This window comes from Carassius carassius, chromosome 47, assembly GCF_963082965.1.
Source record: "Carassius carassius chromosome 47, fCarCar2.1, whole genome shotgun sequence".
Classification (NCBI taxonomy): Eukaryota; Metazoa; Chordata; class Actinopteri; order Cypriniformes; family Cyprinidae; genus Carassius; species Carassius carassius.
Genome location: NC_081801.1, coordinates 892,501 through 916,977, shown reverse-complemented (window position 1 = coordinate 916,977; position 24,477 = coordinate 892,501). Strand labels below are relative to the sequence as shown.

General features: G+C 36.9%; 1 protein-coding gene across 5 annotated transcripts in view; it reads right to left on the bottom strand.

The window, feature by feature from the left end:
- Window positions 1-24,477, bottom strand: part of LOC132130887 (transcription factor 4-like) — a 139,884-nt gene that overhangs the window by 56,713 nt on the left and 58,694 nt on the right. For all 5 annotated transcript variants that reach the window (XM_059542739.1, XM_059542735.1, XM_059542740.1 and 2 more), the window contains exons 7-8: window positions 14,693-14,822; window positions 14,247-14,296 (exon numbers count right to left, since the gene is read on the bottom strand). In XM_059542739.1, coding sequence (XP_059398722.1) covers window positions 14,247-14,296; window positions 14,693-14,822 — 180 coding nt within the window. The remainder of the gene's footprint in view (window positions 1-14,246; window positions 14,297-14,692; window positions 14,823-24,477) is intronic.

Genomic DNA, 24,477 nt, shown 5'->3' with positions numbered 1-24,477 from the left:
ATTATTATGAACCATATTTAACAGATCTTTTTAAATGAGCAACGGTTTTTTCATGTTAATTCTGTCAATTTTGTTGTCATGTTGATTTTAGGTTTTATTTAGTCTAGAATTTTAATTTAAACAGCTGAATTCACCTAGTTTTTATGCAAATAAACAGCAAATAAGATCCAATACAAAGTAAAACATAAAATGCATTTCATCTGTGGTGTATATAGACACACACACACACACACACACTCATCTGTTCCTGCTGAAGCCAAACCCAATAGGTAATAAAATACACTTTAATAGCGATAAATTTGCCAAAACGGAAGTTCTATTATGCAATTTCTATGAGCAATATCAGCTCTAGGTCTGTTCCGCATAGATATAAATGTGCAGTAACGGACAGTGATTTGGCAGAGATGTGTGGAGAACATTCCACATCAGTTCTGAAGCTGCAGCTGAGATCTCACACACACACACACACACACACAGGAAACTGACTTCATTTCCTCTGTGCATTGCTCAATGGAAAACACACAGTCCACTGGACCTGGTTCATATAATTCTCTCCTGGATCTCATCTGAGCTTTGACACACACACACACACACACACATACATACACATACACACACACACACACACACACACACTGAAGAATTTGAAACTATTTAAAGTGTAACTGCTCAGAGCCTGACTCCACCCACTGACAATATTTGAAAAATGCTGAAAAGTGGGCAGATCACAGCGGAGATAGAGGGGATGAACCGAGGGCGGGGCTGAGCGAGCGCGGCGTGATCGGTGACGGATTGATTGACAGCTGCTGTCAGAGACGCTAAAATGGAGAGTGACTGTAATGACGTAGATTTAGATTTGCAACAGAGCGATCATTTGAAGTAGAGGACTTTTCTCCCCCACTTTTACCTGAAGTGGAGGGTGTCGAGGTGTCTGTTCATATCAATTCAAGCCGCTGGCTCAAACTGCGGTCTTAACTCCCGCATCGCGTCACTTTTCAGCGCGAGCTGTGTGGAGAAGCCCATTTCCACCTCCATTGCGTTGGAGAAGCAATCCCGTGTAAAACGCAGTTTGCACACTCGAGCTCTAGGCGGGAACTTGCGGTCTTCCAAGCCAAATGCATGCAACCACTGGCGCTTAATTTTACAGTCTGCTGGTAAACTATGCAGTCCAGCAGTGCTGTCGCAACTAGCAACACACCTCCGTACCATCCTGACCACTGTAGTAAATACAGATAAATCTACGCTAACTTGAAGATCTAAATAACTATAATTGCTATGCTAAATAGATGCTATATTAGTCTATCCTGGTCGTTACCAATACTCGCAATTCCAGCTCCTGACTCACTACAGTGATTTTGATGGTTTTATACTGCTAAGGGTGTGGTAGCTCGTACCAAGGGGCGTGGTGAGCTGGAAACTGCTTACGTCACTTGCCACCGCAACATCCAATAGGAAAAATCATCTGCAGTAGCCACCGTTCAACCTGAAGAGGGCAGCACTCACACGTTTTTACACCATATATTGTAGAATTAAAACACTTTATACTCAAATGTCAAAAAAGTTACTCGAATCAATGAACATCACTAATAAAGCCCCATTCTTATAGATCAGTAACTAAAAAAAGTTGGTTTAGGGTTTAGTTACTCTTTAATAAAAATAGTTTCGTTATTTAAAGGTTATGTTCTATATTTCTTTTTTTTTTCTTTTTTTTTTTACTGAAGTCAACAAATGATTCATGTTTCAGCATTTTAAAAAGCTGTCATCAGAAGACATATCCCAGGAAAAACTGAAAAGGCCTAAATGAAGTTGATTTTCATGACAAATATATACAATAAAAAACATTTCAGTGGTATTCAGATTCAAAAAATATGATTATAAAACAGTTTCAACTCAATTTCATTTGGCCGATATATGATAATAACATGCTGATAAACACACCTGTAAATGCAGATTAATAATCAGATTTTTAAGAAATATATCTGTGAATATTTTTAGGGATAACATTTTTGTCATTTCACAAAACAAAAGCTTTTACAATGTCATTTTTTGGAGCATAAATGTCTTCATTCACATCCACTACACGGAAAAGAGGATACAAATATGATTTTAAAACAGAGTTTCAACTCCAAATGAATGATTTATGATCATAAAATGCAGATAAAGCACCAGTAAATGCATATTTATAATCAGATTTATATGAAGTGTATCCTTAAAACGTTTTTTAAAACAAAATCATGTGAATTTGATGCTTTTTTTTCATTTGATCTTTGAGCTTTAATACCTCCATTCACATCCATATTCACTATTTAAATATTTCACTATGTTCTAAGTCATGGGAAATCATATGATAATTTTGCCATAGAAACAGACCTAAAAAAAAACAGTGCATGAGTCAAATGGACTGATTTTTACTTTAAGAAATGTGTGCATAAAACTGAGCGTTTTATAAAACTGAATGATTTCTGTTTATAATATGCAGATGAACATGCACCTGTGAAACTTTTCAGGAACAAAAATTGACTATACAAATCAAAATCAGAAACAATCATATCAAATCATCTGCTCTCATGGCTGTGCAGTTTGATTCTTTCGGCTGTTTCCAGCCAAATATTTCCTGACAAAAATGTTGGGAACGTCTGAATAAGAGAGAGCCGACGGCACCCAAACAAATGCTCTCTGAAAACAGCACAAACAAACATCGAGCGCAGCTCAAGACATCAGCATGAGATGGCCACCGCGGAGGTAAAGAGAGAAACAGATGCTGTGCTGGAGGAGAGGAGAGAGGGATGAGGGCGAGGAAAAACTGGGGATGAGAATGGGGAAAGAATTTGATGAAAGACAGAGCTCACAGAGTCTAGTTACAGCATTCTCAAACTTCTGAGGAGAAATATAAACAAATGAGACAATAACTGAATAAAGTTCATATCGAAATCTAACTGCATTACTTAAGTTGAAAATACAGACAGAAGAGAGCTTAACAAAACACAAGCAAAACATATATTTAATATATCTAGCCAAATACATACACCTGGAATCTTTAGGCAAAGTTATTAGAATAAGCAAATATATATATATATATATGCAAGTAAAAAATATTAGAACATTCATGCAAATAAGAAAAAATATTTTATATAATTTTATAAAATATTTTAGTTTTAATGCAAGTAGAAAATTTGAATATTTATGCAAGAAAAAATAAAATCATGTCAAGTAAAATAATTATAAACAATTGCAATTAAAAATATTTGAATATTCGTGTCAAGTAAAAAAACATGCATGCATGTAAAAAATATAAAAATATGAAGGAAAATAAACAGTATTACAATATTAATGCAAGTAAAAAAAATATGAATATTCCTGAAAGTAAGAAATATAAAACTATTGATGCAAGAAAAAAATAGTGTAATTAAAAAAAAAAAAAAAGAACTATAAAAAATATTATTCATGCAAATAAAAATCTATGCAAGTAACATATTCTCTGAATTTTACGTGTGCGAACTTGATATGTGATATCTTGTAAATCCGAGAACATTTTAAGAAAAGCAAAACGAGAATGTGAGCGTCTCTCTGTCAGCAGGTGTGTTGTGTTACTGTGGAAAACTTTGAATATTTTTCTCCATTAAAGATCTCAAGAGAAGAAACCCAGCTGTCTGTGACTGCCTCAGAAATACAAGTCTCTATTTATAGACGACACAGAAGCCTTTCAGAAACACGGCCTTTTTCCACACTAAACGAAGGGACACGGCTCTGATATGTTCACGTCTTGGCTTTTTGGCAGGACTGAATGAAATCGGACCGTTTATTTCATACAGAGGATTTTTCTTAAATGCTGGGCAGATGTTTCTGCTATTTCTTTCCACTCGCTTAAAAAATAACCCAAAAAAACACACACCATGAGATCATTTACTACTACGTTCTCTCTGCTTCTCGTTCCTGACAGGTGAATCGAGCTGAGAATATGACTTACTGCCATTTATTTACACATTTACACAACCATTCATCCATTTCCCTGAAACGAGACGACTCTGAAACACAATAACTCACGATTGCACTGTTAAAGGGACAGTTCAGCTCAAAACAATCATTCTGTCGTCATTTATTCACCTTCAGGTTTGTTCCAAAACTATATGACTTTCTTTTGGAGGTGGAGCACAAAAGAAGAAACGTAGCAGAATGTGCACGCTGCTCTTTTCCATACAGTGAAATCGCCTGTGAATGGAGACATCTTAGCTCCAAAAATGACAAAAAAGCACCGTAAAATCATCATAATAGTTGACTATTTAATTCTGCTGGAGTCAAACGATAATTATGATGCTATTTTTTTGTTGTTGTCATTTTTGATCTCCACTTACATCCATATTCACAATATGGAAAAGAGCAGCATTCACATTCTGCTAAATATCTCCTTTTGTGTGCTTCAAAAGAGAGAGGGTCATACAGGTTTTGAGGGTTAGTGAATGATGACAGAATGTTCATTTTTGTCTGAATGATTCTTTTAAAAGTCTCAAACACTAATTAAACTTACCAGATCATGCGGAAATTACTAATTTCGCCTTTTTAAATTCTTTATGATCATGAAATAGGCTTCATCTGTGTCAGTGGAACATAGCTGCATGTTCATTAAGACGTAGTCCAAAACGGAGAGGTTCTGCGGGGTTCACACACACACACACACACACACACACTCAGTCAGTTTTAAACAGGGTTCTCACACTCGGGTTCCAACAAAAACGCTGTCGACAGCTGGTGAGGGAGGCTGTTTCTTTCTTTCGCTGAGTTTTGGGCCACGGCCAAAGTTTTACCTCCGTCTGCTAGCTGTCACTCAACCCGTCGCCATGGAGACCCACCTGAAGCCCCACCCCCATCACGCTTGTTCTTATCACTGCCTTCAACGAGAGCATCAGAAACGTAGCTTCGTTCTTTTGAGTTTTGGAAGCTGATGTTAGCGTTGTTGTCATTTTTTGGTGTGTTTTGTTGATGTCCAATCACAAACACAAATCCCTCACATAAATCTGTATTTTTAAATGTGAAAGATTGCATTGCACAATTACTACATAATAAAAATTATAAAATAATTTCTCACTTTCTACTATTTTATTATTTTTTGAATTGCAACCCAGCACTAAATTCTCATTGCTGAAATGCACAAAAATACGATATTAATAGATTTAAATATCACCCGAATTGTAAAGCATTTATAGATTATGGTTGCATTTTTGCCTTTACCTTTAATTAATGCTTATTTAAATACAAAAATCATTGTAATACATTAATGACAATCAAATGATGATTGTCTTGATTGAAAATAGTGAGAATTTTTAAAAAAGGAAAAGGAAAGCATTAATTCGTTAAAAGCATACCATAATTTAACAATTTAAAAAAGCCATGATTTAATACAATACAATGTCATGATTACTGCTTTTGAATTCGGGGTAAAATATGACGTGCTTTCATTATTAGATTCACCCTTTCATACATGTAAATAAATTCATGCAAATATTTCTCACTTGCTTTTAACAATGATAATAAAGTTAATGCATACAATAGATTTAAGACGGGAGCTCTTTTTGAATATAATAATAAAAAATATGGTTTCATATCGAATGATACAATTTAATTGGTTTGATAATGTTATGGAGAACAAATCAGGATAGCGTGCTTAACCTGTTCATTTAAATCTCACTGCATCTGAATGATGTTCACACACACACACACACACACACACACACACTACTGCGCTGTTCTGGCTTATTAAAACACACAGCCAGATGATTCATCTTTATAAAACAACAGCATCACCACAAACACTCGAACATCCGTCTATAACACTCCATAATCCCTCTCAGCACACATGAAACACTGAATAATCACACCCAAAACTCCACAAAGCATCTTCAAACCAGACTTAATATTTAAAGAAAGCTAAAGCAAATTAAGAAGCATCAGTCAGACATGCCCTAAACTCAGCCGCAGTGCCGTTTACAGCCTGAAGGGGGAGCAACAGGAACAGCTCAGAGAGAGATCACGTCCTACCTGAGCATTCTGCTACACACTGTAACCCTTTACTGTAAATTTACAGTGCATTTCTTACAGAATTGTACTGTATTTCCATAATACAGTATAAGGCTGTATAATTTACAGAACAGCTGTAAATATACAGCACATTTCTGTTTTCCTCCCGATAAATTCGTAATACAGTATCAGACTGTAAATGCATTGCATTATGGGATTGATTTTATTCGCGCTCAAATTCAGATGAGACATGACGCCAACTGATGTCCCAACTGTGTGAGTTTTTTTGAGTTTGTAATTAATCTTTAAGCCTTTTGGTTCGTGTGAGCTTCGTTTCGTGTAAGCTTTTGTGTGCGTCTTTCAAATATGAGTTGCCTGTGACGCAGCAGAAACGGTTAACGTCACATGAACTTCATGAAGACGGGAGGAAGAATCGGTCATGCATCTTTGAGCAAAAGTGGATTTTAGAGCTTGAGAAGACTGTTCAACTGACTGATACGGTAAGCCAATCTATTTTTATTTATTTATTGAGTTCGGTTTTCTACATCGTTTAAGTTAGACGAATAAATTAGTTTGATTTTGCGAACGTGGTTTTGTACCACGAAAAAAAAAACACTCCTTCTTTACCAAGTACGTTAACTTAACTTCGAAATTTCACACAGACTGCATACCATTTCTGCTTATATATATATATATATTAGTTATATTAAATAAAAATCACGAAAATAAAAATCACTCGTTCCACCGAGTGATTTACCATGTCATTTGGATGATCTGCTTTTTTTTTTTTCTTCGTTTCAGGTTTTACAATCTGATGAAAAATCCAGTGCTAAAGGAAGTGCTTTAGTAGTGTCTAGTCCACGTGCAAAAATGCCATGGTGTCAGTTCTGCGATTGTACTTTTGAATCATTGTCAGCATTTTGCCAGCACATGAAAATCCATAGTCATGTTCCAAATTCTGTTTTCAAATGTGATATTCCGGATTGCTCCAGAACATTTAAAAAGTTCACTGCTTTCAAAGCACACATATTCAGGGATCACAAAGACAGGCTCTCAAAGTCATCTGTTGAGCAGTTAGGAATTGATGCCTTAGTGTGTGATATTGGTACATGTCAAGAAAAGTGCAGTGATTTGAAAAACTTCGTTTTACACTTGAAAAATCATATCAAAGAAGGCACCAGAGTGCCATGTCCATTTACATGCAACAAACAATTTTCTGTAGCATCTACATTGACTTTACATTTATCCATAAAACATCGAAACTCTTCAGCAGAAAGTTTGCATCATAGTATACTGCAGTCAAATGTTTCAGTACAGATGCCGTATGGTGAGGCATCTAACATGGCCGAACACTCACATCCACAGTCTGAATACTTTGATTGTGGTGATGGCAGGGAGCAGTTGGAGAATGCACTTTTGCCAGATAATGCAGATGAATCTCTTATTTTGAAAAACATGCATTTTGTTGGCAGAAGAATGATGAGGGAATTGTGTTTGGGAACATTCAGTTAATTATTGTACATGACAATTGCAATGTGTATTTTGTCACAAAGAAAAGTCAGTCTTTTTGTCTTATAGACCAGGGAGTTCATTGCTTGAAACCACAAGATCAAGGCTACCTATGCATAAATCAAGACAGTCTACTGGATTACTATCCACTGCCTGAATATTCATTGTGAGGCTTGTCAGTAATTGTCTCCATCCTTCCTTCCCAATTTTAGAATAACGTCTGGAATGAAAGAAGTCCTGAAAGATGCTGTATTGTTGATGTTGGCAAGCCTATCTCCAGATGTAACCAACCAGCTTGTTGAGAAGCTCATGGACCAAGGTGTCAAAGGCTTGGATGATTTGGTTTATGTAAAAGAAGATGACAATTTGGAGTTTATAAGACCTATCCAATGCAGAAAACTTCTTAGTTCATGGAAAAATCAAGGTAAAGATAAAGTTGATGTAAAAAAAGTTTAAGTAAACCATTTTCAGAAAACAAGACATAATTTTTACTTGTCTAGTTTATTATTCTTGATGTAATAACTTGTAGTTATTTGTCTGGAATCTAGACAAAATAGTAACTAAGAAAAGCATTTTTTGCAGTGGGGTGTTGTTTCAATATTGTATGACTTTTTTCAGGAAGAGAATGGTGATGGTATGAGAAATATAAAACAGATTTTAATTGGCAACATATGTATGGAAGAATCAACTGTGTTCAGCAAAATTGTGTGGTTGTGAAGTCCAGCTAACTAACTCTAAAACTACTTTCATTTAACCAGGGAAAACTATTCCTCTAAATAGGAAATTGCTCATATAAATTAAATTTTAGTATTACTGTATTGATGAACCCTACCCAAAAGCACTACTAAGGCAGAATGAAATGGTGTATCCTGTGAACAGAGTTCTTTTAACAGTTATGTAGAATTATGAATAGACAACTACATAGAACCAAATTGGAACCGACAATAGTTATTTTAAATATTATTATTACTTTTTCATTCTGATTTTTATTTTTATTAAAGGTCAATCTCTGAGCAACCAGCGCTGGATGTTGAGTTTGGAGGGTCAAGTTGTGTGTGAAGGAGCACAGCCCAACTTCATCACTGGCCTGGCAGCGCTGTTTGCCTCCTATAATTTCGATTTACAGTACCAGGAAGAGGCAGCATGCACCCTTGAGTTTGTTCAGAGGTAAGTCATTGGCATATTTGACATATGTTTTAGACTGAATTGTCACTAACCTTTGTCTTGACAGTATTTGTTAAGGACTTCATTTTTTTTTCAAAAACATTTTGTACAGCTGACTACTGGGAATAACAACATGGACCTGGTTTCACACACTGCAAAACATGCTTTACTTACTTGTTTCCAGTCTCAAAAAAAAAACCTTAATTTGGATTAATTCCCTTGGAAAACAAGACATTATATCTTATCTAATTTTACGTATCTAGTAAATGCATCTTGATTTAGGATTTTAGGATAGATATTTGGACAGGAAACCAGACATAAAGAAAAGCATTTTTTGCAGTGCAGACAGGGCTTAGCTTAAAGGGTTAGTTCACAGAAAAATTTAAATAATGTCATTAATTACTCACCCTCATTTCGTTCCAAACCAGTAAGACCTCCATTTATCTTCGGAACACAGTTTAAGATATTTTAGATTTAGTCCGAGAGCTCTCAGTCCCTCCATTGAAACTGTGTGTACGGTCTACTGTCCATTAGGGGCTGGGTATCGTTCAAAATCTTTCGATCCGGTGCCAATTTCGATACCTCAGATTCGATACTGGTTCCTAACGATACTTTTTTCGATAACATATGTTTTAAAATCCATTTCAACATCAACACAAATACAACCCGAATTCCGGAAAAGTTGGGACGTTTTTTAAATTTTAATAAAATGAAAACTAAAGGAATTTCAAATCACATGAGCCAATATTTTATTCACAATAGAACATAGATAACGTAGCAAATGTTTAAACTGAGAAATTTTACACTTTTATCCACTTAATTAGCTCATTTAAAATTTAATGCCTGCTACAGGTCTCAAAAAAGTTGGCACGGGGGCAACAAATGGCTAAAAAAGCAAGCAGTTTTGAAAAGATTCAGCTGGGAGAACATCTAGTGATTAATTAAGTTAATTGATATCAGGTCTGTAACATGATTAGCTATAAAAGCTTTGTCTTAGAGAAGCAGAGTCTCTCAGAAGTAAAGATGGGCAGAGGCTCTCCAATCTGTGAAAGACTACGTAAAAAAATTGTGGAAAACTTTAAAAACAATGTTCCTCAACGTCAAATTGCAAAGGCTTTGCAAATCTCATCATCTACAGTGCATAACATCATCAAAAGATTCAGAGAAACTGGAGAAATCTCTGTGCGTAAGGGACAAGGCCGGAGACCTTTATTGGATGCCCGTGGTCTTCGGGCTCTCAGACGACACTGCATCACTCATCGGCATGATTGTGTCAATGACATTACTAAATGGGCCCAGGAATACTTTCAGAAACCACTGTCGGTAAACACAATCCGCCGTGCCATCAGCAGATGCCAACTAAAGCTCTATCATGCAAAAAGGAAGCCATATGTGAACATGGTCCAGAAGCGCCGTCGTGTCCTGTGGGCCAAGGCTCATTTAAAATGGACTATTTCAAAGTGGAATAGTGTTTTATGGTCAGACGAGCCCAAATTTGACATTCTTGTTGGAAATCACGGACGCCGTGTCCTCCGGGCTAAAGAGGAGGGAGACCTTCCAGCATGTTATCAGCGTTCAGTTCAAAAGCCAGCATCTCTGATGGTATGGGGGTGCATAAGTGCATACGGTATGGGCAGCTTGCATGTTTTGGAAGGCTCTGTGAATGCTGAAAGGTATATAAAGGTTTTAGAGCAACATATGCTTCCCTCCAAACAACGTCTATTTCAGGGAAGGCCTTGTTTATTTCAGCAGGACAATGCAAAACCACATACTGCAGCTATAACAACAGCATGGCTTCGTCGTAGAAGAGTCCGGGTGCTAACCTGGCCTGCCTGCAGTCCAGATCTTTCACCTATAGAGAACATTTGGCGCATCATTAAACGAAAATACGTCAAAGACGACCACGAACTCTTCAGCAGCTGGAAATCTATATAAGGCAAGAATGGGACCAAATTCCAACAGCAAAACTCCAGCAACTCATAGCCTCAATGCCCAGACGTCTTCAAACTGTTTTGAAAAGAAAAGGAGATGCTACACCATGGTAAACATGCCCCGTCCCAACTATTTTGAGACCTGTAGCAGAAATCAAAATTGAAATGAGCTCATTTTGTGCATAAAATTGTAAACTTTCTCAGTTTAAACATTTGCTATGGTATCTATGTTCTATTGTGAATAAAATATTGGCTCATGTGATTTGAAAGTCTTTTAGTTTTCATTTTATTAAAATTTAAAAAACGTCCCAACTTTTCCGGAATTCGGGTTGTACATTAAACACAAAACTTTTATTTTTCACCTTAATTAAAACTCTGGTAACACTTCACATTCAGGATAACATTATTAATACAACTGGTTGTGCTTTTTGGATAGGGGTGTGCCAGCTGACACTTAGGATTGGTATCAATCCTAACTTGGCCAAAATTAACAAAAATCACAACATGAACATATTATAAATATACAAATGATATTGTGTACAGGCTAATATTGAACCAACTAAAATGCAAAGGAATGTAAAATAAAAAAACTTTTTAGTGAAAAATCAAACTGCATTTGTGGGTAAAGAACATTTCATGACTTCTCAGACAACTGTACATTTGTGGCTACTGTGGGTTAATTATAAACGCTATAGTTAACTCATATTTACCATAGTAAAAACATGGTACATTTTCTTTAGTTTATAATTAACCCACAGTAGCCACAAATGTACAGTTGTCTGAGAAGTCATGAAATGTTCTTTAACATCATGAACCATAAAATGTAGTCATCGTTCTGCTATGGTTTATTTTCATAATAGGTAAACACAGGTCACAAGTTAACACGGTCACGTTTCCTTGATTCAGCAGCTGTACGATGTGACGCCGAGAGTTCTGTCTTGAATCCAGAGTCCTGGAGCTAATTCGGTGTAGATCGGTAGCTCGGTGGTTCGTGACTGTTGTCTCGTGGCGCGCCGTTTTTTAGCTTTCAGAATCGCTGAATCTGCTGCCGTCGTTCCAGCACATCTGCAGCGGAGACCTAAACCAGGAAGTTGGTCACCAGATAACACGGTAACCAGTTAAACCGCAACACCGGCTTTGGTTCGCGATACTCTTTAGACCTCTTTGGCATTGTAAAACGGAAACGTTTTGAGAAAAAACTACACTTGTGTTGTGTGACTGCGAGTATCTTCAGAAATCGTCCCCGTCACGTGGTGGTGGACAGCCAATCACAGCGAAGTTAGGTCCTTACATGCACGTAGGCTATGCTACAAGCTCACACACACAGACACAGCTGCTTGGCAAAAACAACATGAGGGTGAGTCATATATGACATATTTTTTATATTTCGGTGAACTTACCCTTTAAGCCAGGTCTAGGCCTTAGTAAAATTAGGGTATTTAAAGGGATGGTTCAGAGTAAAATCAACCTAGGGCCATTTTCACCATGACATTGAGCCAAACACCCCCACCAGAAGCCTTTTCCAAAAGTTGTCAAGTAAATTACCCCACTAATAATGATGACCAGAAGGGTACCCAACTTCTACAGTAGTACAAATAGGTTCTGTACTCCTAAAACGAGGGATTGGAAGGTTTGTAAGTACATCAGGAGTTTATTAAATAACAATTGCCTGACGGCGAATTCTACTGCTAACACAGACGTGGAGTTCACTTCCGTGATTTGGTAAAAGCTTGTAAGGGCTTGCGCCATCAACCGGTGTTGCTGAAAAAGTTTTTTGAACAACTTAGTATTTGGCTCAAGGTCATGGTGCAAAGGACCCTAGGTTGAAATTTAGTAATATTATTGAAGTCACAAATGTTTGGACTGGATTCGGCAATGTGTGCTCTACATAAACAGGGTTCATGGCTGCATTTCAACTGATACTCTGGTAGGCCCTGATCCAGTACCTGATGAGGGGATTATAATGTTAATATAAGCTGGGTGAATAGTCGTTAAATCTCTCTCTCTCTCTCTCTCTCTCTCTCCCTCTCTCTCTCTATATGCACAGTCTATAATATTTCATTGTGTTTTTTTCCTCTTTTCTGCATTTAAGACGCTTTGTTGACATCAATCCTGAACGTGGATTGAAAGCAAAAACAGGAAAAGTGACTTCAAAGAAAACTGGCCAAGTTGTGCAAAAAAAGAACGCCACTGTAAGCCCACCAGTTTCCTCACTTCTGCGAAAACTTTCAGACTTTGAATGGAACTTTGTTTAGATCCTGTCAGCAAGTACATTAAAAGTAATTATGATTACTGCATCGTTAATTCCATTTATATAATACAACTGCCATTTCTGCCATATTGAGGTTCTATTCTTAAAATTTCTGAAATTTTTTTGTAAATTTGTTAAAGGTTAACAAGATTACTATATTATAAAGTGTTAAGTGTTCAACTAACATTTTAAATGTAAAAAAAAAAACAGCTGGCATTTCAGCCAAATGTGTTTGCAAAAGGCAAATGTCTGGTCGTTGTTTTTAAAATAAATGTTTTAAAACCCAGATAATTTTGTTGGTTTCTGTTTTCTTGTTTAAAGTTCACGGTTAATGTTTTCCCTGTAAATTTTTTTTTTTGCTGTAGACAGTATAATTCCGTAAAATTGTGGTATATACTGTATTTTGTAATTACAGTGCAGTGCTGTAAATTTAGGAAAATACAGTATGTGGCTGGCAACCCACCTGCCAGTATTTTACTGTAAATTTACAGTACAACGGTTTACAGAACTAGTACTGTAAATTCTGATTACAGTACTAGTTCTGTAAAAATACAGTATGTGGCTGGCAACCCAGCTGCCAGTATTTTACTGTAAATTTACAGTACAACGGTTTACAGAACTAGTACTGTAAATTCTGATTACAGTACTAGTTCTGTAAAAATACAGTATGTGGCTGGCAACCCAGCTGCCAGTATTTTACTGTAAATTTACAGTGAAAAGTTTTACAGTGCACCAAACCTAATTTAATTAACGCTGTATACTTTAAACAATCAGATGTGAGCGCAGACGAGCAGAAACGGGAGAACGTTCTGGATCTGTCCTGATATAGAAACATCTGAGCGGATGACGAACACAATCAGACACAATGAGTTTATATCATTTTTCTCATTTTGGGAATGCATGAAGAGAAAGACATTTTTGTACAGTTACATGCATTTTAAAATACAATGATTTCTGTAGTAAAAACAAATGACGGGAAAAAAAAACACACAGCCGTCTGCTCATCTGCAGATATTTCTGTTATCATGCATGTAAACAAAAACAGCCGCTTTAGCACATTTGTTATCTGAAAACTGCAGCAATACATATCATTATATAAAGATATAATACAACACAGATATAATTAGCTAAATTTAGAGTATAATGTATATGTACTGTATGTATGTTTTGTGTATATAAATATATATATATAAATTGTGCATTTTTAAATAAAGGGAACATATTTCTAAATGGATTTCATAAAATATTAATTGTTCTAAATTAATAATGTGTGCAATTAAATTTGAAAACAGTAATTCCACTGACTGCCGATTCAGTGTTTCAACGTCAAACTCAGGTGAAAAATGTTCATGGCGTACATGTGTTAAACACTAACTTACTGATGAAGGCAATCCGGGAGGAACTTTCCGAACCTTTTTCGTCTGGACTTCTAGAAAAAACAAAGACAGACGAGATATTTAACATGATTGATGATAAACGTTGCCTTTAAATGCAACAAAACAATGAAAGAGTTCAGTATGTGACCGACAGTCGTGTGCGTTTCTGACAGAAATAAAAGCGTGTGTGATTTGACACCTGTTGAAGGTTGGCACCTCAAGGCCTGAGGGGTCGACGCATTGTTAGGAACACAAATAAAGGTCTCACAAAAAGAGAGAAAATCAATAATCACCGCAAGCTCTTTTTTGACAGACGAGATTAAAAAATAACAAAAGAAAATGTGTTCTTGACATTTTGAAAGAAACACAAGGACTTTAAGAATAAAGGAGCTTTTATACAATGAATTGAGCAGTTGATGATGATGATGGTGGTGGTGACGAAGGCTCACCCATGGAGTCGCTGTGAAGGGCTCGCCGTCGCGGGTTTCCAGCGTAATGCTGGTAATACTGTGAGCCCAGTTTGGTGGGAGACACTGTCTCTGGACTGACCATCCCCACCTCGCCTCCCATGAGCCCCGACTGGACACAAACACATCAGAGACACTCGATGAGCTTAAAACCAGTCCGTTAACAAAGAGAGATGCCACACATTCCTGAGGCTAAACACACACAGAGAAAGACGTCAGAGAAAACATCCGAGAGTTTGTCAAAGAAACACAAAATATAGAATCACACAGATATTAAATCAATAAATGTTTCAGAATACGTTGACATTCTGCAGCCAGATTGAATAATGCATAACTAGGAAAAAAAAACACATAAAAATGGCAGAAATTTACAGATGATTGCAATGTCAGTTTTATGCTAAAAAAGTAATGCAGTGTTGTATTAAAGCACAATATATAAATAAATAAATAAAGGCCTTTAAGACTATAAAAGTTGTGACATTTAAGATAACTTGACCTTCACAATTAAACCCACAAATTCATTAAAAATGGCAGAAATATATATTTAAAAAATGCTATATATATATATAGTTTGCAAAAAAATAATACAGTGCTTTATCAAAGCAAAGCATATAATAAAAAAATAAATGAAAAAAAAACGCCTGAATTGGGATAATAAAAATTCACAATTTAATTAAAAAACAGCAGAAATATACAAACAGATGCTCAAAAAAATTTTTTTTTTTACTAAAATAAGATAAGTAATGCAATGTTGATTTTGAAAACGATTCAAATAACGACCCTTAATTAGGACATACCGACAATTACACAATTACAACAAAAATGATTAAAAAAAGAATATACAAACACAAGCTTGAAATGACACAACTTTTAGTAAAGAAGTGATGAAATGCATTAAAGCACACAATATATAAAAAAGTAAAAAATGCCTTTAATTAGGAATATAAAGGTTTTGACATTAAAAAGACATTCAACCTTCATAATTTGATCCACAAAAGACAGAGATAATCAAACAGATGCTTGAAATGTCAATTTTTTGCTAAAAATTGATGCAATGTCATATAAAAGCACTTTTTTTTAAATACAAAAAGTTTTGAGATTTGATAGACAGATAGATAGACCTTCATAATTTTATCAAGAATAATGACATGCTTGCAATGTCGTAATTTCTGCTAAAAACACTGATGCAATGTTCAATTAAAGAATAAAAGTCCTATTTAGATTCTAAAAGTTCTGACAATTAAAAGACGATTTAACATCCATAATTAAAGCCACAATTTTTCAAATATGTAAATTCATGAAGTTCAGACATCAATCCAGCGTCCCTGCGAAGCACACTTACCCCGCACAAACTCTTCTCATCATTACCCTGTTCTCAGCTAACACACTGTTCTGCTAATCAAGCCCAGCTAACGAGAGCTCGCTCGCTCATTCCAGTTCTAGGAAGAAAAAAAAAGTTGTGTGTAAAAAGGAGAGAGAGTCGAGCGGGTGGACGTTTGCCCCGAGTTCGGAAGTCTGATCTGGGAAAGAGTGTGAGCTCCGGGTGCGAGATGAAACATAAACTTCCTCCCGAACTTTTTAGGGACACTCGGGGGGGGGGGTTTACGATCCAGAGCCGGGGCTTATTAGAGGATTTGATAAAGTAGAGAGACTGTTTGCGTTGAGTTGAATTCAAATGATGGCAGCTCTCACAACAGACTTAGCGATGCTTGACTAGCGCTGCATTCACATGCAAAACAAGCTAAATAGGCCAATTACGCGGCGGGCCCGAGCAGCGGGGTCTGCCGCCTTTCACAGGCTAAAACAAAAGAGTCCTTGTCTTAAATAAGTCACCCCCTCTCACAGTCAAAGAGGTTTTTTTGCAAGGGGGGGATAGATGTTAAAACAAAAGTGTCTCATTTTCTGCAGGACAGACGGTTTCTCCCAAGCGCGCCGTTAGCAGGCGATTTGCATGCACAGGTACCCAGCTGGCATCCAGAGGAAATATTAACAAAGATAAATGACACACACCTGAAGACGCCCGTGAAGGATTAATAACAGCAGGCGCATGCTTGCCTGGCCACCAAACGATGATTGTGAGAAACCGAGAAGACATTAACGTAATCGGAAAAGTGCAACAAGCAAAATAAGGAGAAAAGAGGAGAAGGTGTGAGAGAGAAATGCTTCTTCGAAAATGCAATGAGATTAGAACGAGATAAAACAGAAATGTTTCCTCGTGAGGAAAAAAATAGATCTCTTTCTCCTTGAACACAATGGGATCAAAAAGAGATTAAACAGAATTTAATACATCATGCATCAGAGTAACAGACATCTGTGATTTCATGTGACTTTCAGAAGAGATCTCAACAACATCTCACACTAAGCTCAACTGTGCAGAGATACCAAAGTTTGCAACCAAAAATAAAAATCCAAATTACGTACAGGCAAAAACAATTAAATGAGATTTCTTTAATGTTTCTCATAGAATGCCAAGAGATTAAAGGGAGAATTAATGATGATGAAGTGTCTCAAATTAAGCTCATATTTTCAATTACACCATCATTTGCAATCAAAATTGTGCAAAACAATATTTAAAAAAAATTATGTACAGGCAAAATAATATTTTTGGATAAAAAAGAAAATCTTAAAAAATTAGATCTCATTAATGTCTCAAATCTTTCTCCTTGAACGCAACGAGATTTTAAAAAGAAATGAGGTGGCTTGTTTGTCCTGGCAAGAGATCTCAACAATAGCAATGTTTCCATCATGTTTTTATGCGCATTTTGACGTATCGCATCGGAAACGAGTAATGGAAACGGAAAATGTCATAAAATTCAATTTAAGTCAATACTGTTTGACTTACATTTTAGACAGTCATACATTTCTTCATTGAAAATAGTTTCAAATAGAATTGTTTTGTGTCTTATTGTCTGTTTGAATGAATCAGTTGAATGAATGACTCAATGACTCACTCATGCAGTGATTTGCTGCCACCTACTGGCAATTTGTATATTTATTTAAGAATATTTTCCCTTTTTTCCTACTATATCATCACTGAATGTTTTGTTTTTAAAACATCAAACTTTATTTATGCATTTGTAGCTGCATTCATGTCCTGCTTTAAACAGTGTGTGTGAATGCATCTAAACTCCACTTCAGATGCAGACTCTGTGCCACCTCTGCATTGCAAACACACATTTTATTGATACTGATTTCATTTGATCAGTAACAGGCCTAAAGTGTCTTACTATTTGAATTTATTGATTAAATGTAAGAATTTGATACAAAAGATACATGCATACATTTAATTGGCCTTATATAGTTAAAAAGCCTATAAATATAAATCGCCTATTTACACAATTTGATTTCTAAATTTCTATAATTTTTACAAATAAATGAATATTTGCAATATGGATTTCAAAATCAAATTGTGCAAATATCTATTTAAAAAAATAATAAATAAATAAATAAATAAATAAATAAATAATAAATAAATAAATAAAATCACTTGAGATCTCAAATATGTCTCGGGGAGAGCAATGAGATAAAATGGAGACTAAAATAAAAACAAAAACTAATATAAATAAAATATATAAACTAAATAAAACAAACGTCTCAGAAGAAATCTCAGTCTAGTCATCTGCTCAACATGAACTCATTAAAATCTCATCAAATTATCTGAGCTGAGTTTTACAGCTCTAAACTCTTACCAGATGACATCTAGCGTTTTAATTCTCCTAATGAACTTCAACAACACAGTCTCTTGAGAAATGAAAGAGCAACCTCTGAGCGATGAGACTTTCTGGGGAGAAAGAGCGAGACAGAGAAGCACAGCAGTGAGATGGATGTGGGGCGCGTGAAAGAAGGAGTGCAGAGGGAAGCAGAGACGCTAAAAAGAGCAGGAGCCTGAAGCAGATGAATGAGGACCCCTGCTAGCATCCATCTCCTCGGGTCGGTCCATGCTAAATAGCCCTTGGACCGGCGGCCCTCAGACGCCCATGAGATTTGGCTGCAACAGGCCACCGTAGATAAGACCCACCACGCCGTTAAACTACAGCCAAACTCAGAGAACATCAGAAATCTCTCCTTCCAAGCGACTGAGAGATCAAACCTGAAGCTATATATATATATATACGTATATATATCACACATAAATTGAATATGTTTTGCTATATATAATATTATTTCCCTGTTCACTCAGCAAACTTGATTACATCAGCAATTAATGAAAGTCAGGCTGAGAAAGTCTTTATATTTAATGAAAGTAGGCTTTTTTGTGTGAATTTTGTGTGAACAGAATCTGTTCCTAAATGGAACAGATTCACCCACAATTCCTCTTGTTTTGGGTTGTTACAGATCAACAGACTCTGTATATGACGCCTGAACTCATGAGGCATCTGTGTGTGTGTGTGTGTGTGTGTGTGGGTGTATCGGCAGTGTGTGTACAGGTGTGCTGTGCTGTGTTCTGATAATTGATAATTAATGGCTGGGGGAGGCGCTCACATGCATCAGTTTTCTCCTGGAGAGCTCTGACACATGTGTGTGTGTGTGTGTGTGTGTGTGTGTGTGTGTGTGTGTGTGTGTGTGTGTGTGTGTGGTTAACTAATCCACCTTTATGTACACAGTCTGAAAACACATACTATTTTAAATATTTAATAATAATATTCCACAATATAATTTTTTACTGTCTTGATGAGCAGAAGAAAATAATTTCATAAAGTCGTAATTATTCCAAGTGGTAGTGTAATTATACACAATACATTAATTATGCTATTGATTATACAAACACACATTAGCAATAATACAAATAAATAGAATGGTAGTGTATATATAAATTACAAATTTATTATATTATTTATAATAAAAACACATAATAATAATAATAATAAATCAATAAATACAATATATTATTCTATTTTTCCAAATGGTGGTGTATATGTAAATGATATATTTATTATATGATTTAAAACAATACACAATAATAATAATAATAATTAGTATTATTATTATTAATCCTAGAGGTGCTGACTACATAAATTCTACTTTTATTCTACTATTTATTATAAGAACACACAACAACAATGATAACACATTGCATTAAAATCATAATAAATAAAAAATGTCAAATAAATAAATAAAAGATAATAAAACCTTAATTATTCCAGATGGTAGTGTATATATAAATTACACATTTTTTATTTTATTTAATACAAAACACATGATGATACTACTATTTCTACCACTACTATTAATAATAATTTAAAGAGAAAATTATTAATATATTTTTGAGATATATATTTAGAAATGTCTCATTTATGTAAATAATAATAATTGTATTTTCTAATATATTATATACGCAACATACAATAGTGAGAGGTCTTATAACATCAGTGCATTATAATACAATGATAACGTCTCTATAATAGTATGCAGTAGGCTAGTATTCCTGAACAAGACACTCCTGAAAACGTTCAATGATCAGAGACCAGGCCTATCCCACAATCCTCTCTGCTCAAGACACATGCAAGAGACAAACACCTTGCACACGGAGGAAGGAGAGGGGAAATCTACACCTCTCCTCATCCTGTCTGCATCTGTTGATGTGCCTCAATCATGACAGGAAGAGAGCAGAAATGCAATGAAAAGGTAAATGCCAGGATAAATGAATATTTCTAAACCTATTAAAGTGGAGGTGATGTTAGCGGAGTCTCAAAATAACCACCAGCGAGTGTGTGTGTGTGTGAGTCCTCACACTGATTTCTGGCTCTCGTCACCTAGCGGAGCTTTAGCACAGGAAGAGGAATTGGATGCAAAGAGACACACACATACGGGCCTTTTTACAGCGGGGCTTTTAACAAGGAGCAATTAACACTTTGACGTGCAACAAGGAGAAAACTACTCGAGCAGACAAGCAGCTAAATATCAGAGAGACACGAGGAGTCGTCACACACATAAGTGTTAATCACCGCTCTTTCAAACAGAGTTAAACATCGAATCCTCAACGAGTCAACACTGAGCCAACGATGAGAGAATCACGTCAAAGCCAGCCAGGGTTATTATAGTTAACTAAAACCATCATATTATTTTTAACTGTTTTGATATGTTTTAATTCAACTTCTTTGCTTTTATATATCTTTCGTGATTATTTTGTAAAAAAAAAAAAAAAAGTAAAGTAAAACACTTTTATTGCAATCGTGCACGTGATGTATAAATAAAATTGAACTGCTAAAACGTAAAAAAAAAAAAATCATGGACCTATTCAAATCTGATGAATCAGAATGATTGAACTGTGAAATGAAATCATAAAAATCTAAAACAAAAAAATCTAAATGACTTTATGAAAAGCTAACAATAAAAATAAATAATAATAATAATAAAAAACAAACATTTCAAATGAATTAATTAGAAGTTAATGAATTCATAAAAGTTAAAACAAAAAATTATATATATTTTTTAATAAACCCAACCTTAATGAGATGCTATAATGAATAAAATCATTAAATTTTTTTTAATTAAAATAATTTTAAAATGAGTCTAATCTAAATGAGTCGATGAAAGCTAATAATTAATAAAATACAAATAAAGAACCCGTGTTAAAAAAGATGAAATATGTAATTTGTTTACCTTCATGCCATGTAACCATTTACTAATATCAGAGAACAGTGAATATGAAAAAGTGTTGTTAAGTTGTTAAAATACTGACCTAAAATATGATTTACTAGTGTATTTATAAGTATGTAATTACTGCAATTTATAAAAATAGACCAAAAGTATTTCCGTTTCATTTTATCTTCTGGTTGGCCAACACTGTCAGTCAATAAACAGCAACAGAAACAAGTGGAAAGATGAGACCCTGAGTGTGTGTGTGTGTGTGTGTGTGTGTGTGTGTGTGTGTGTGTGTGTGTGTGTGTGTGTGTGTGTGAGTGCGTGTTTCGTGTGTGTTTGTGAGTGTGTGTGTGTGTGTGTGTGTGTGTGAGTGCGTGTTTCGTGTGTGTGTGTGAGTGTGTGTGTGTGTGTGTGTGTGTGAGTGCGTGTTTGGTGTGTGTGTGTGTGTGTGTGTGAGTGTGAGTGCGTGTTTGGTGTGTGTGTGTGTGTGTGTGTGTGTGTGTGTGAGTGCGTGTTTGGTGTGTGTGTGTGTGTGTGTGTGTTTCGTGTGTGTGTGTGTGAGTGCGTGTTTCGTGTGTGTGTGTTTCGTGCATGTGTGTGTGTGTGAGTGTTGGCGTGTGTGTGTTTCGTGTGTGTGTGTGTGTGTGTGTGTGTGTGTGTGTGTGTGAGTGCGTGTTTCGTGTGTGTGTGTGTGTGTGTGTGTGAGTGCGTGTTTCGTGTGTGTGTGTGAGTGTGTGTGTGTGTGTGTGTGTGTGTGTGTGAGTGCGTGTTTCGTGTGTGTGTGTGTGAGTGCGTGTTTCGTGTGTGTGTGTGAGTGTGTGTGTGAGTGCGTGTTTGGTGTGTGTGAGTGTGTGTGTGTGTGTGTGTGTGTGTGTGTGAGTGCGTGTTTGGTGTGTGTGTGTGTGTGTGTGTGAGTGTGAGTGCGTGTTTGGTGTGTGTGTGTGTGTGTGTGTGTGTGTGTGTGTGAGTGCGTGTTTGGTGTGTGTGTGTGTGTGTGTGAGTGCGTGTTTCGTGTGTGTGTGTTTCGTGCGTGTGTGTGTGTGAGTGTTGGCGTGTGTGTGTTTCGTGTGTGTGTGTGTGTGTGTTCGCGTGTGTGTGTGTGTTTATGTGTTCGTGTGTGTGTGTGTTTCGTGTGTGTGTTCGCGTGTGTGCGTGTGTGTGAGTGCGTGTTTCGTGTGTGTGTGTTTCGTGTGTGTGTGTGTGTTCGCGTGTGTGTGTGTGTTTATGTGTTCGTGTGTGTGTGTGTTTCGTGTGTGTGTGTGTGTGTGTTCGCGTGTGTGCGTGTGTGTGTGTGTGTGAGTGCGTGTTTCGTGTGAGTGCGTTTTTCGTGTGTGTGTGTGTGTGTGAGTGCGTGTTTCGTGTGTGTGTGTGTGTGTGTGTGTGTGTGTGAGTGCGTGTTTCGTGTGTGTGTGTGTGTGAGTGTGTGTGTGTGTGTGAGTGCGTGTTTGGTGTGTGTGTGTGTGTGTGTGAGTGTGAGTGCGTGTTTGGTGTGTGTGTGTGTGTGTGTGTGTGTGTGTGTGTGAGTGCGTGTTTGGTGTGTGTGTGTGTGTGTTTCGTGTGTGTGTGTGTGAGTGCGTGTTTCGTGTGTGTGTGTTTCGTGTGTGTGTGTGTGTGTGTGTGTGTGAGTGCGTGTTTCGTGTGTGTGTGTGTGTGAGTGTGTGTGTGTGTGTGTGTGTGTGTGTGTGTGAGTGCGTGTTTGGTGTGTGTGTGTGTGAGTGTGAGTGCGTGTTTGGTGTGTGTGTGTGTGTGTGTGTGTGTGTGAGTGCGTGTTTGGTGTGTGTGTGTGTGTGTGTGTTTCGTGTGTGTGTGTGTGTGAGTGCGTGTTTCGTGTGTGTGTGTTTCGTGCGTGTGTGTGTGTGTGTGTTCGCGTGTGTGTGTTTCGTGTGTGTGTGTGTGTGTGTTCGCGTGTGTGTGTGTGTTTATGTGTTCGTGTGTGTGTGTGTTTCGTGTGTGTGTTCGCGTGTGTGCGTGTGTGTGAGTGCGTGTTTCGTGTGTGTGTGTTTCGTGTGTGTGTGTGTGTGTGTGTGTTCGCGTGTGTGTGTGTGTTTATGTGTTCGTGTGTGTGTGTGTTTCGTGTGTGTGTGTGTGTGTGTTCGCGTGTGTGTGTGTGTGTGAGTGCGTGTTTCGTGTGAGTGCGTGTTTCGTGTGTGTGTGTGTGTGTGTGTGTGAGTGCGTGTTTCGTGTGTGTGTGTGTGTGTGTGTGTGAGTGCGTGTTTCGTGTGTGTGTGTTTCGTGTGTGTGTGTGTGTGTGTGTTTCGTGTGTGTGTGTGTGTGTGTGTGTGTTTCGTGTGTGTGTGTTCGCGTGTGTGTGTGTGTTTATGTGTTCGTGTGTGTGTGTGTTTCGTGTGTGTGTGTTCGCGTGTGTGTGTGTGTTTATGTGTTCGTGTGTGTGTGTGTTTCGTGTGTGTGTGTGTTTCGTGTTTGTGTGTTTGCGTGTGTGTGTTTTTATGTGTTCGTGTGTGTGTGTGTCTGTGTGTGAGTGCGTGTTTCGTGTGTGTGTGTTTCGTGTGTGTGTGTGTTTCGTGTGTGTGTGTGTTTCGTGTGTGTGTGTGTGTTCGCGTGTGTGTGTGTGTTTCGTGTGTGTGTGTTCGCGTGTGTGTGTGTGTTTATGTGTTCGTGTGTGTGTGTGTTTCGTGTGTGTGTGTTCGCGTGTGTGTGTGTGTTTATGTGTTCGTGTGTGTGTGTGTTTCGTGTGTGTGTGTTCGCGTGTGTGTGTGTTCGCGTGTGTGTGTGTGTTTATGTGTTCGTGTGTGTGTGTGTTTCGTGTGTGTGTGTGTTTCGTGTTTGTGTGTTTGCGTGTGTGTGTTTTTATGTGTTCGTGTGTGTGTGTGTCTGTGTGTGTGTGTGTTCGGGTGTGTGCGTGTGTGTTTGTGTGTTCGTGTGTGTGTGTGTGTGTGTCTGAGTGTCAGAGGTGGGTAACGAGTTACATTTACTTCGTTACATTTACTTGAGTAATTTTTTGGGGTAACTAATACTTTTCGGAGTATATTTAAAGATGGGTACTTTATACTCTTACTTGAGTAAATTTTGGGGGAAAAATCTGTACTTTTACTTCGTTACTGTGGGCGACGCTCCTCTCGTTACTTTATCTTAATGTAATAAATGTTATAAATGCTTCAGTTTATTCCAAACGCACCGTCTACTTTTCTCTGGGCAATGAGCGATTAAAATTCATTTTAATA